Source organism: Carcharodon carcharias, chromosome 10 (genome assembly GCF_017639515.1).
Source record: "Carcharodon carcharias isolate sCarCar2 chromosome 10, sCarCar2.pri, whole genome shotgun sequence".
Taxonomy (NCBI): domain Eukaryota; kingdom Metazoa; phylum Chordata; class Chondrichthyes; order Lamniformes; family Lamnidae; genus Carcharodon; species Carcharodon carcharias.
The window spans coordinates 138551232-138564899 of record NC_054476.1 but is presented as its reverse complement, the minus strand read 5'-3'; the positions used below and the strand labels follow the sequence as shown (position 1 = coordinate 138564899).

The 13668-nt window shown below is 50.6% G+C and overlaps 1 protein-coding gene across 2 annotated transcripts in view; it reads left to right on the top strand.

The window, feature by feature from the left end:
- The window catches only part of LOC121282961 (integrin alpha-E-like), a 312306-nt gene that overhangs the window by 150196 nt on the left and 148442 nt on the right, over positions 1-13668 (top strand). For both annotated transcript variants that reach the window (XM_041196807.1, XM_041196806.1), the window contains exon 16: positions 7823-7976. In XM_041196807.1, coding sequence (XP_041052741.1) covers positions 7823-7976 — 154 coding nt within the window. The remainder of the gene's footprint in view (positions 1-7822; positions 7977-13668) is intronic.

Here is a 13668-nt window from a genome sequence, read left to right as displayed (position 1 = left end):
TCAGCCCCTTGAGGACGCACGTCTCTAGCACCTTCCAAAGTCACCTTATCCCATTTCTGACCACTGTCCCCATGGTCTAACATGTCATGGCATCGCTGCTGCACATCAAAATACTTATTGCATCTTAGGAGAGTTTGTACCTCCGCCACTCTTTCACATTACTCTGTCCAAAAGGTCCTCAGCACCTCACCTGTCAACCTCATGCCACTCAACTTAAATAAATGCCACCACGTTAGTCATCCCTCCGCCAAGGGGAAATGTTGCCTTCTGTCCACCCTGTCTATGTCCCTCATAATGGTAAGAAGGTCAATAATTGTTAATCTCCTGTGCTCCACAGCAAATGTCACAAGTGTATGCAATGTTTCCTCATAACTCCAACTCTCCAGGCCAGCTTGCATCCTGGTCAGGAACCTCTGCACTCTCTCCACTCCAATGCCATCCCTCCCATGAAGTGCAGGTCACAACTGAATGCAGAAGTGTAGCTGTGGCCTCGACAGCGTTTTCTGCACTTGCAACATGACCTCCCTTTTCCTACATTCCATTCCTAGGCTAATAAAGGCTTTTACCTTGTTAAACGCCTTATGTTCCTGTTCTGCTACCTTAACGGTTCTACCCAGCAAGGTCCCTGTAATCATCCTTACTTTCCACGGTCCTATCATTTCTCCTGTATTCCCATACCTTGTTTGTCTTGCCCAAGTGCTTAACCTCACACTTATCCACATAACATTCCATGTGGCATTCCTTAGGCCATCTGACCAGCCTGTCTGTATGCATGTGCATTGTTTGGGCCTCCTCTTGACTATTCACCACCCCATCAATGTTCGTCTCCTTAGGTTCTTGAAGGTTGAGCGCATCATCAGCCTGGGGGAAAAGGGGTGAATTGTGTTACTGACTGAACGCTAACTGATCCACTGTCCTTGTTGTTAATTTCAGCATCATCACCGCATAGCCTCCAGGAGGACGTCCAGAGTCCCCCTTCCACACCTGAGGGACGTCAATTGGCATGAGTGTCACATCATTTCAGCGAGCCAGGCACCAGCACTGCGACAACCACATCGGTGTGGAATGTTACATCAGCTAGCGTCCCGGGTCACAGTGGAGAGGGCACTTCACAATCGCTGGAGGAGATAGTATGGACAGAGAGTGCCGATGGCGCCAGCAGCCAGAGGACTGCAGGGGACCAGGCATATGCTGAGTCGGGCAGTGATGACGTGCCTCTGGAGATGTCAGCCATGCAGCAGCTGCAGGAAAAGCGGCTGGGTGCACGGGAGCATCTGGCAGTGTTGCATGAGTGAGTGCTTCACTTGGTCTCTGTGGTGGAGGAATCCAGGCAGAATGTCAGTGATGGCATGAACCTCATGTCAGAGCGTCAGGCTTCCTCCATGGAGAGATTGGCGACTCTCATGGAGAGGGGCTTCCAATGGATTGATCAGCTTCTGTTTGGGTTACACTCTGACCTGCAAGCCCTCACAGCACTAATGGCCACGGGTGGTCATTGGCAATGTGGGAGATGTTCTGGGCACCAAGTGTCCCAGCTCGGTGCCCATCCATCTGTGGTGAGCAGGGAGGTCCAAAGTGACCTCACGTCGGTGCAGTAGCTGTCTGTCGCCGCTGTGAGCTCCTCTCAGGGCGCTCCGGATGAGGGTAGCAGCTCCTCCGCCCCTCTGCCAGTGACCGTTGCATCCGTTGAGGCTGCAACAACTGGGGAGGTGCCAGCTCTGGAACTGGCCACTCCCTCCCAGGCAGGGCCAGCACAGGCTCCACGGGCCAGAGGATGTCAGCCAAGGTCATCGAGGCCAACAGGACAGCAGAGTCAGCAGGCTGTCTCACAAGCCACTCCGACCGATGAGGTGGCACCAAGACGAGGCACCTGCAAGTGTAAGCATAAGGCATGTCAGGCACTCCACAGGTTTGTCACTGGTGATTTTCTGTTGGCCCGAGATTAGGGAATTTATATTTGTCAATGTCGGAGCAACGTTTTGTTTTGTTTTTGGTGGGACCATCTGATGGATGGGAATAAAGTCCACATTTGTTACCATGGCTGAGGGTGTTTCCTTTGTGCTGCATTTGTATGTTTCACAGACATATCATGAGTGTTTGAGTGGACATTGATGTTTATGTACTAAGCCCTTAGTTGCAGCTGATGAAGTGGAAGATGTGGCACCTAAGTGCCGCAAATGGATGCGCCAGGCAATGCTGGTCCTGCAGATCCATTTGTGTGGAGCTAGCTGAAGGCTCGTTGGATTAAAGTCTCCCGGATGTCCCTGCCTCCTTGGTGTAGTAGCGGGTCAGCGTGCTGCCCCTCATCATTGCCCTGTGCTTCCTCATCCTCTGAACCACTGCTGGGATTCATCATGTGTAGCCTTATCCACTGCGTCAAGGTCTTCATCGTCAACTGCATCCCCCCTTTCCAGCGCAAGATTGTGCAGTGCGCAGCATGCTACCACTATCACAGAGACGCGATCTGGGGAGTTCTGGAGTGTGCCCCCTGAGCGGTCCAAGCATCAGAAACACATCTTGAGAAGACCAATGGCTCTCTCCACCACAACCCTTGTGGGGGCATGGCTCCTTTTGTAGCGTTCCTCAGCTTATATTCTAGGATAGCAGAGAGGCGTCATTAGCCATCTTCTGAGGGGTTAGCCTTTATCACCCACCAGCCAACCATCCAGCCAAGCCGAAGCACTGAAGAGCCCTGGCACCTGGGATTGTCTGAGAATGTAGGTGTTGTGGGAGCTGCTTGGGTACCTTGCACAAACTTGCAGAATCTGCATCCTGTGATCACTCACTATCTGAACGTTCATGGAGTGAAATCCCTTCCTGTTGACAAAGGCACCGGGCTCACCTACTGGCACCTTGATGGCCACATGTATGCAGTCTATTGCACCCTGGACATGGGGGAAGACAGCAATGGCCGTGAAGCCTCTGGCTTGCTGTGCCTGACTTGCATGGTCGCAGCGGAAGTGGATGCAGATCAATGCACGTCTGAACAGAGCATCTGTAACTTGTTTGACACAATTGTGGACAGCTGATTGGGAGACACCGCAAAGGTCACTCACCGAGACCTGGAAGGAGCCAGATGCATAGCAGTGGAGGGCAGCTGTGACTTCCAGAGTTGCTGGCATGGGGTGTCCGCCCACAGTTAGGAGAGATCTCAGGGCCAATTATCTGACAGATGAAGTTGACTGTTTCCCTTGAGAGACGGAACCACCTTTGGCACTGCACTTCAGTCATATTGAGGTAGCTGCTTTGCTGCCTGTATACCCTGGCAGCAGGATAGTAGTGTCTTCTGCAGCCCCTTCCACCTTGGACTACCTCTTGACCCTCCGCCCCTTGTGCCTGTGCCTGTCCTCCCAAAGGAGGCTGATTGTCCAATCCTGGCCTCCTCCTTATTCTAGCCCGCCTTTTCTCCTCAGAGGAGCTGTCTCCAGTGGAGATGTCAAAACCCATACCCAGGCTAAACGGAGGCCTCCGGAAAGCTGCAGGCCCGATAAAGATTCCTGACTGCAGAGTGCTGAGCTGAAGCTTCAAAGTACAGAGAAAGCTGCTGGAATTCGTTCTGAACTGCTACAGATCACACAGGCAAGTTTAAAATACTTGCTGCAATAAATACTTCACATAGCACATTGACAACCCCACTGAGCCCACATATCCCGCTCGTGGATGAGTTTTGTTAAAAAGTCACTTACCCACCTGCCCGTTGCGCCCATGCGCCGAGCTAAAGATTGTACGGGTGCCTCAAAATTAGCGTCAATTGCCGAGTTAAGGGCTTTAACAAGCCCTTTAATTAATGGTGGGCGCGTGTCGCACTTCATCGCGCGCCTGCCCAACTAAATATTGCGATAGCGCGTGGTGACGTTGGGACACTCGCCCGACGTCAGTGCACGCCATTTTAAGCGCTGACATGCGGGGCCCCCCACCCACACGTCACCCAGACAATTCTGCCCATGGTGTGCATTCTTGTGAGAATCCGTTAGAGCTTTACGTGGACATAAAAGCTAGACCCCCTTGGAATGTCTTGTGGAAGCCCTGGTGTGTCTGGCTGACACTGCTTCCCCACTGTGGGTGCTTGAGGGCCCCTCTCTGACTCCTTGAGGAGAAGGGGCACCTGGAGGGAGGTCGAAGTGTCACTTCCCCTCTTGCCTATCTACTGATGGATTCCACTCATGGCTACAGCAGGCCCAAGCGCATATCTGACATAAACTGCTGGACCTAGGTCTCCAAGGTGGACACCACCCTTCCAATGGTGACCTCAATATGTTCGCATGTCAGAGCCGCAACATCAGACAGAACATGGATGGACTCCATCCTCCGTTCTAATCTGGTGACAGCCTCTGGCAACCCTACATGCTGTTCCCCTGCCTGTCTTTGGAGCTCCAACATTTCTCTGAGGACCGATTCCAGAAGCTCGTCATTGGACTCAGGCTCAGCAGGGGCCCGGCCTCCAGCAGTCCTCCGAGTGTCGGTGACGTTGGCTGTCACTGCCTCTGCCTGCTGTGGAGCCGTTTCTGTGCTCAGTGACCCTGAGCCTGCTCTAGAACTAGGTCCCAGTGAGGTGTGTGTCACTGCGCAGGTGGAAGGTGCAGGTGAACGCAGTGCCGGGTCTTCCTCAGATGTTTCCTTAGCCCCCTCATCAGAGGTCAAAGTCCTAGAACTCCCTGCGTAACAGCACTGTGGGTGTACCTACAGTACATGGACTGTAGCGGTTCAAGAAGGCAGCTCACCACCACCTCCTCAAGGGCAATTAGGGGATGGGCAATAAATGCTGGCCAGGCCAGCATAGCCCACATCCCATGAATGAATAAAATAAAAGGTGCTCTGATATCTTGGGCTGATAGGCTGGCTGACAATGCCCCAGTGCCTTTTCTTCCTGGTGACTGTAATAGAGAGAAGAGATAATTAGTTGTTGGCTAGACAGTAACCTAGATTAAAGAGCACTCAGTGTCTGCGGATGGGCGACAACTGCTGCATGCACCTTCACTGGCTTGTTGGGAGACGCCGATCTCACCTTTGGCACAGGGATGGTGCCTGTCCTCACCAGCCAGCTCTGCCACCTGCTTCTGGAAGTGGATGAGTGGCCTCAATGCCAGCATTCCCCCCTCCGGTCTGGGATCTCTCCTGCTGGTTGTGGGCTATCTTGTCCTGCGTAAAGACAGATGGATAGACTGTGAGCATTACTGAAACAAGAGCAGTTCATAAGCATGCATGTCTGCTGTGTGTGCTGAGTGGTCCCCAGTAAGTGCTGAAGGTATGACTTGTGCAGGATGTCACAGGAGATGATGATGTTAAAGTGTATATGAGAGAATCAGTGGTGATATCCCTTCTGCTGGTAGTATATGAGAGATCCCTGTGGACTGCAACCCTACAAATGCCTGATGGCCTTATGAGAGTGTGAGTTGGGAGTGAGGAGAAGGTTGATTTACCCTGCTGGAGGATATAAGATCATTCATCCTCTTCCTGCACTGCAGGGTGGTCCTCTTCTGAGGTCCACAGGCGCTGACCTCCCTGGTGACCTCCTACCAAGCCGGCGTGGCGAGGTTGGTGGACCTCTTGCTGATATCTCTGGGGTAGAGGACCTTCCGCCGGTCCTGGTCTGCCTGGAGTCAGACACTTGTTGCTGAACTTAGAGGGCAGAGGACTTGCGACAAGCCCTGGGCCACTGTGAGTGAATGTGTGTATGGGTCCCATTTAAATTTGGTGTCCGGACCTGCAACCCCATGAGGTAACGGCGGGTCAGATGAACCCCAGCCCATCCTACCATGAGATTCGACAAGTTGCTGGTTGATGCATAAATAATGAGCTGAAAAGTGGATGATCTGGTGCAACAAGCCGCCCAGCAACCCAGCGGAAATCACGCTGACTTTCCTACCTGCTACCACCCATGGAGTCTTCTGAAAATCCATGTATACAACATTTCCTGCACTATGATGATCACATTTCCCTGTCACCTTATCAAAGAATTTCATCAAGTTATTCAGACATGATTTTCCTTGAACAAATTCATGCTGGGTCTCCATAATTATAACATGGCTAGGATTTTCCCATCGGCGATTTGGCGGCGGCGGCGGGGGTGGGGGGGGTGGGGGAGGTGGAGGGGGGGTCGCTCGCTGATGGGGAAGTGACAGGGGATGACGTTGGGAGGAACACCCAACGTCATCCTGGTCCCTGTAAATTTTCAGGAAAGCAGGTGGATAGAGAAATCTGCTGTCCGCCCGCCAACCTGTCAATGGCCAATTAAGGCCATTGACACGATAATTAAGCTTGTTAAAAGCCCTGCCCGCCCTACCTTAAGGCTGGTGGCCAGGCCAGGAGCCCCAGCGGGCTTCTGATAATATATGAAACCTCATCTACTGTCCATTTTTAAAAAGTTTCATATCACATGTCTCATGTCACATGAGGGGGACATGTTAATAATTTTAATATTTTTCTATTTTTGGTGGTTTTTTACCTGTCAGTAATCACCCTGAGACAACACTTTGACAGATGGGGAATCCCTGCCCCCGCCCCCCCCCCCCCCCCCCCCCCCCCCCCCCCCCACCCCGCGCGTCCCCCCCCCCCCCCCGCCCCCTGCACAGGAAGCGCATAGCGCCTCCTGTCAGGCAGGCTGCTGGGCGGGCCTTAATTGGCCCGCCCACTCAAAATAGCGGCCGGCCCTGTTTTAGTGGTGGGGGTCGGCTGTCCGTCCGCCACCGAGCCAGTGGGGCCCGCCCGCCCATCAAGGGCAAAATTCTGCCCCATGTCTTTCTGAAATTAAACTCAATTTTGTTCCTGCTAATGGTTTCCAATAACTTCACCGCCACTGATGCTCGGCTGGCTGGTTTGTAGTTTCCTGGTATATCCTTCTTCCCTTTCCTGAACAGTGGTATAATCCTGCAGTCCTCTAGCACTGTTCCTGTACCCAATAAGGATTGAAAGATTGCAACCAATTCCTCTGCTAGTTCTACCTTTGCTACTTTCGGAAAACTAGGATTCATTTCAACGGATCAGATGACTTACCAATTTTCAGCAATGATAATCATTTTAGTACGTCTTTTCTGATGGCCTCCTTGATCTCCTTCTCACTGTTTTGAGCTCTATAAAAAAAACAACAATGGACTGGATTTTCACCTTCAAGATGGATAGCAGGAGTTGGGAAATTTCCCGTCTTGGCGTGACCGCCTCAGGAGAAAGTGCCTGCAAAGGCGGGATTTTCATTCAGAGTTGGGGGTGGGATGAATGTTAATTGGAGTCAGGTCTTCTGTCCCCTGAAACAATTCAGAGGCAGCCACAGTTGCTGCCAAGTCCTGAGGTGGGCTGGTTAAAGGACTTTATTTAATATTCGACCCTCCAGCCCTCACCCTTCACACCCCCTCACTTCCCCATACGCTCCCCATGCCTCTCTACCCACCCCCAAGGTTCCACATACTCTTCAAGCCAACCCATGTTCCTCCACCGCCCCCCCCATGACCCTTCATGCCCTCCGTGCCAAGCTATGGCATTTCTATAGCCATGCCTTTATTCTGTGCTGGTGAAAATTGGGGGTGCCAGGAATGGGGCTGGGAATTCTGGAATCTGCCATTTTAAAGGTTCATGGAGTCTCAATGACTCTGCAAAAATGCAGCCCTATGTAACAGCTCCCCTAGTGTGTGTGATTTTCTGATGCATGTTTGCATATGAGCAACCTCATCCTATGCAGTGACTTGGACAATCTACTCAACTTTTTTCTTTATTTCTCAAAATATTAATGCCACCATATTACAAAATTAAATCACACAATAAGTGAAGACTTAAGGCCATGGAATGTGCCTGTGAGCTGCTGCTTTAACGTTTTTTTGTACATTCACAGTGACAACATTTTCAATGAAACACAAGGCTCCAGAAAAAATGCCAAACGGTTTATCATTGTGGTGACAGATGGAGAAATATTCAGGGATGAGAGAAACCTTACAGATGTTGTCAACTCGAGTAAAATGGTGAATGTGACACGTATAGCTGTTGGGGTAAGTTTCTTAATGTCAGGTTCTTGGTGTTAACTCAGTAATTGTCAGAGATCTGTTTGTCCCGTACTGTTTCCTGTGCTGTAAAAACCTCCATCAGTTGGGCAGGTTGGCATCCTTCCATCTGCGAGAGATGGTGGTAGTATAGTCTCAGAGCTTGCCTTCCTCTGTAGGCGATTGAGGATTATGGATCCAGCCTGGCAAACGATGGGTTAATGGATGCCCAAGAAACAAAACCTCCATAAGGTCTGGCAGCATCAGCGGAGAAGAGCAAAGTTGACGTTTCGACTCCTCATGACTCTTCAACAGAACTAAGTAGAAACAGGAAAGGGGTGAAATATAGGCTGGTTTAAGGGGTTGGGGGGAGGGGGGAGAGAGGGGGGGCGGTTTGGTGGGACAAGCAAGCAGTGATAGAAGGAGATAACCAAAAGATGTCACAGACAAAAGAACAAAGAGGTGTTGAAGGTGGTGATATTATCTAAAAGAATGTGCTAATTAAGAGTGGAGAGCAGGACAAGAAAGGTAGCTCTAGTGGGGGTGGGGTGAAATAAGCGATGGGTGGAATACATTTAAAATAATGGAAATAGGTGGTAAAAGAAAAATCTGTATAAATTATTAGAAAAAACAAAAGGGAGGGGGAAGAAACGGAAAGGGGATGGGGATGTAGAAGGGAATTCAAGATCTAAAGTTGTTGAACTCAGTATTCAGTCCAGAAGGCTGTAAAGTGCCTAGTCGGAAGATGAGGTGCTGTTCCTCCAGTTTGCGTTGAGCTTCACTGGAACAATGCAGCAAGCCAAGGACAGACATGTGGGCAAGAGAGCAGGGTGGAGTGCTAAAATGGCAAGCGACAGGGAGGTCAGGGTAATGCTTGCGGACAGACTGAAGGTGTTCTGCAAAGTGATCTCCCAGTCTGCGTTTGGTCTCTCCAATATAGAGGAAACTGCACTGGGAGCAACCAATGCAGTAGACCAAGTTGGGGGAAATGCAAGTGAAATGCTGCTTCACTTGAAAGGAGTGCTTAGGCTCTTGGATGGTGTGGAGAGAGGAGGTGAAGGGGCAGGTGTTGCATATTTTGCGTTTGCATGGGGAGGTGCCGTAGGTGGGGGTTGAGGAGTAGGGGGTGATGGAGGAGTGGACTGGGGTGTCACGGAGGGAACAATCCCTATGGAATGCCGCCGGGGGGTTGAAGGGAAGATGTGTTTGGTGGTGGCATCATGCTGGAGTTGGCGGAAATGGCGGAGGATGATCCTTTGAATGTGGAGGTGGTGGAGTGATAAGTGACGACAAGGGGGACCCTATCATGTTTCTGGGAGGGAGGAGAAGGCATGAGGACGGATGCGTGGGAGATGGGCCGGACACGGTTGAGGGCCCTGTCAACTACCGTAGGTGGAAAACCTCAATTAAGGCAGAAGGACTTGTCAGAGGAACTGTTTTTGAATGTAGCATCATCGGAACAGATGCGACGGAGGCAAAGGAACTGAGAGAAAGGAAGCGGGGTGTGAGGAGCTGTAGTCGAGGTAGTAGGTGGGAAGGGACTGGACATGGGGAGAGAGAAGGGAGTCAAGATAAAGAGAAATGAGTTCCGTGGGACAGGAGCAAGCTGATACGATCGGTTTACCAGGACAATTCTGTTTGTGGATTTTGGGTAGGAGGTAGAAGCGGGCCGTCCGAGGTTGGGTGACTATCAGGTTGGAAGCTGTGGGAGGAAGATCCCCAGTGGAGATGAGGTCAGTGACAGTCCTGGAAACAATGGCTTGATGTTCAGTGGTGGGGTCATGGTCCAGGGAGAGGTAGGAGGAAGTGTCTGCGAGTTGATGCTCAGCCTCCGCGAGGTAGAGGTCAGTGCGCCAGACAACAATAGCATCACCCTTGTCAGTGGGTTTGATGACAATGTCAGGGTTGGACCTGAGAGAATGGAGTGCAGTAAGTTGAGGGAGAGAGAGATTAGAATGGGTGAGAGGAGCAGAGAAATTGAGACGACTAATGTCTCGCCGACAGTTCTCAATGAAAAGATCAAGAGAAGGTAAGAATCCAGAGGGAGGTGTCCACGTGGAGGGAGAATATTGGAGGTGGGTAAAAGGATCCGTTGAACGGGGAGAGGACTCCTGCCCAAAGAAGTGAGCCCAGAGACGAAGACGGCTGAAGAAGAGTTCAGCATCATGCCAAGCCCAAAATTCATTGAGATGAGGGCGTAAGGGTATGAAACTAAGTCCTTTGCTAAGCACTGAACATTCAGCGTCGGAGAGGGGAAGGTCAGGGGGTATAGTGAATACACGGCTGGGGTTGGGATTGGAAGATGGGGTGGGGACGGAGGGACGGGCAGGGGTAGAGGGTCCTAGATGGGTGTTGGTGTCGATGAGTTGCTGGAGCTTGCGTTCCTTAGCACTTGAGAGAACGAGAAAAAGTTTCTTGTTGAGGCGTCGAATGAGACGAAGAATAAAATGAAACTGGGGGCACACGCAGCTTTGGAAAAGGGTACGGTGGTGCTGCTGGAGGGAGAGGTCGAGTGTGTTCATATGGCGGCGCATGGCACTGAGTGTGGATCTCAGAACGTGACGGGAACAGCAGTCTGAGAAATGTTTTATGTCCCGGAGATACCTGTAATCCTGGGTGGGTTCGAAACATGAGGGGTGGAATTTCAGTTGAAATCCACGTGGGGTAAGTCGGAGACAGTCACTGAGAAAGGAGATATGGCTGTGAAAGCGGGTTTTAGTAAACACCTTGTCAAACACCAGGAGAGAAATGGAAAGCAATGAAGGTGAACAAGGCAAAAGAGAGATACGGAAATCTTGTCGCAGAGACGAACAGAACTTCTTCAAGGTAGGCATTTCTTGAAGAGCAGTGGCAGTCAATTAAACACGAGATAAAAACAAAAAACTGCGGATGCTGGAAATCCAAAACAAAAACAGAATTACCTGGAAAAACTCAGCAGGTCTGGCAGCATCGGCGGAGAAGAAAAGAGTTGACGTTTCGAGTCCTCATGACCCTTCAACAGAACTGATTTTTCTTTACAAGGAGAGGGAAATATAAGCTGGTTTAAGGTGGGGGGGCGGGGGGAGAAGTGGAGGGATGGGGTGTTGTTGTAGGGACAAGCAAGCAGTGATAGGAGCAGATCATCAAAAGATGTCACAGACAAAAGAACACAGAGGTGTTGAAGTTGGTGATATTATCTAAACGAATGTGCTAATTAAGAATGGATGGTAGGGCACTCAAGGTATAGCTCTAGTGGGGACGGGGTGGGGGAGCATAAAAGATTTAAAAATAATGGAAATAGGTGGGAAAAGAAAAATCTATATAAATTATTGAAAAAAAACAAAAGGAAGGGGGAAGAAACAGAAAGGGGGTGGGGATGGAGGAGGCAGCTCAAGACAAAAGTTGTTGAATTCAATATTCAGTCCGGAAGGCTGTAAAGTGCCTAGTCAGAAGATGAGGTGCTGTTCCTCCAATTTGCGTTGGGCTTCACTGGAACAATGCAGCAGGCCAAGGACCAACATGTGGGCAAGAGAGCAGGGTGGAGTGTTAAAATGGCAAGCGACAGGGAGGTTTGGGTCATTCTTGCAGACAGACCGCAGATGTTCTGCAAAGCGGTCACCCAGTTTACGTTTGTTCTCTCCAATGTAGAGGAGACCACATTGGGAGCAATGAATACAGTAGACTAAGTTGGAGGAAATGCAAGTGAAATGCTGCTTCACTTGAAAGGAGTGTTTGGGTCCTTGGACGGTGAGGAGAGAGGAAGTGAAGGGGCAGGTGTTACATCTTTTGCGTGGGCATGGGGAGGTGCCATAGGTGGGGGCTGAGGAGTAGGGGGTGATGGAGGAGTGGACCAGAATATCCTGGAGGGAACGATCCCTACGGAATGCCGATAGAGGGGGTGAAGGGAAGATGTGTTTGGTGGTGGCATCATGCTGGAGTTGGCAGAAATGGCGGAGGATGATCCTTTGAATGCGGAGGCTGGTGGAGTGATAAGTGAGGACAAAGGGGACCCTATCATATTTCTGGGAGGGAGGAGAAGGCATGAGGGCGGATGCACGGGAGATGGGCCGGACACGGTTGAGGGCCCTGTCAATGACCGTGGGTGGAAAACCTCGGTTAAGGAAGAAGGAGGACATGTCAGAGGAACTGTTTTTGAAGGTAGCATCATCGGAACAGATGCGATGGAGGCGAAGGAACTGAGAGAATGGGATGGAGTCCTTACAGGAAGCGGGGTGTGAGGAGCTGTAGTCAAGGTAGCTGTGGGAGTCGGTAGGCTTGTAATGGATATTGGTGGACAGTCTATCACCAGAGATTGAGACAGAGAGGTCAAGGAAGGGAAGGGAAGTGTCAGAGATGGACCACGTGAAATTGATGGAGGGGTGGAGATTGGAAGCAAAATTAATAAATTTTTCCAAGTCCTGACGAGAGCATGAAGCGGCACCGAAGTAATCATCGATGTACCGGAGAAAGAGTTGCGGAAGGGGGCCGGAGTAGGACTGCAACAAGGAATGTTCCACATACCCCATAAAGAGACAAGCATAGCTGGGGCCCATGCGGGTACCCATAGCCACACCTTTTATTTGGAGGAAGTGAGAGGAGTTGAAGGAGAAATTGTTCAGTGTGAGAACAAGTTCAGCCAGACGGAGGAGAGTAGTGGTGGATGCGGACTGTTCGGGCCTCTGTTCGAGGAAGAAGCTAAGGGCCCTCAGACCATCCTGGTGAGGGATGAAGGTGTAGAGGGATTGGACGTCCATGGTGAAGAGGAAGCGGTTGTGGCCAGGGAACTGGAAATTGTTGATGTGACGTAAGGTGTCAGAGGAATCACGGATGTAGGTGGGAAGGGAGTGGACAAGGGGAGAGAGACAGGAGTCAAGATAACGAGACATGAGTTCCGTAGGGCAGGAGCAAGCTGACACAATCAGTCTACCAGGACAGTTCTGTTTGTGGATTTTGGGTAGGAGGTAGAAGTGGGCCGTCCGAGGTTGGACGACTATCAGGTTGGAAGCTGTGGGAGGATGATCCCCAGAGGAGATGAGGTCAGTGACAGTCCTGGAAACAATGGCTTGACCTACCTATTCTAAACCCATTTTCCAGCACTTGCCCCGTAGCCCTGAATGCTATGGCATTTCAAGTGTTCATCTAAATAATTCTTAAATGTTGTGAGGGTTCCTGCCTCTACCACTCCCTCAGGAACACTCTGTGTTCCAGATTCCAACCACCCTCTGGGTGAAAAAATTTTCCCTCAAATGCCCTCTGAACCTTCTGCCCCTTACCTTAAATTTATGCCTGCTGGTTATTGACACCTCCACTAAGGGGAAAAGTTTCTTTCTATCCAGCCTAACTATCCCCTCATAATCTTGTGTACCTCTATCAGGTCCCCCCTCAGCCTTTTCTGCTCTAAGGAAAACAACCCTAGCCTATCCAGTCTCTCTTTATAGCTGAAATGCTCCAGCCCAGAAACATTCTGGTGAATCTCCTCTGCACCCTCTCCAGTACAATCACATCCTTCCTATAGTGTGGCGACCAGTACTTCTGACGATCCCTGATTAATCCCTGCCACGCCAAGTAGAGATTAATCCTGTCCCTCAGAAATTTTTCCAATAGTTTCCCTACCACAAATGTTAGACTCACTGGCCTGTAATTATCTGGTTTATCCCTACTACCCTTCTTGAATGATGGTACCACATTTGCTATCCTCCAGTCCTCTGGCACCTCTCCTGTG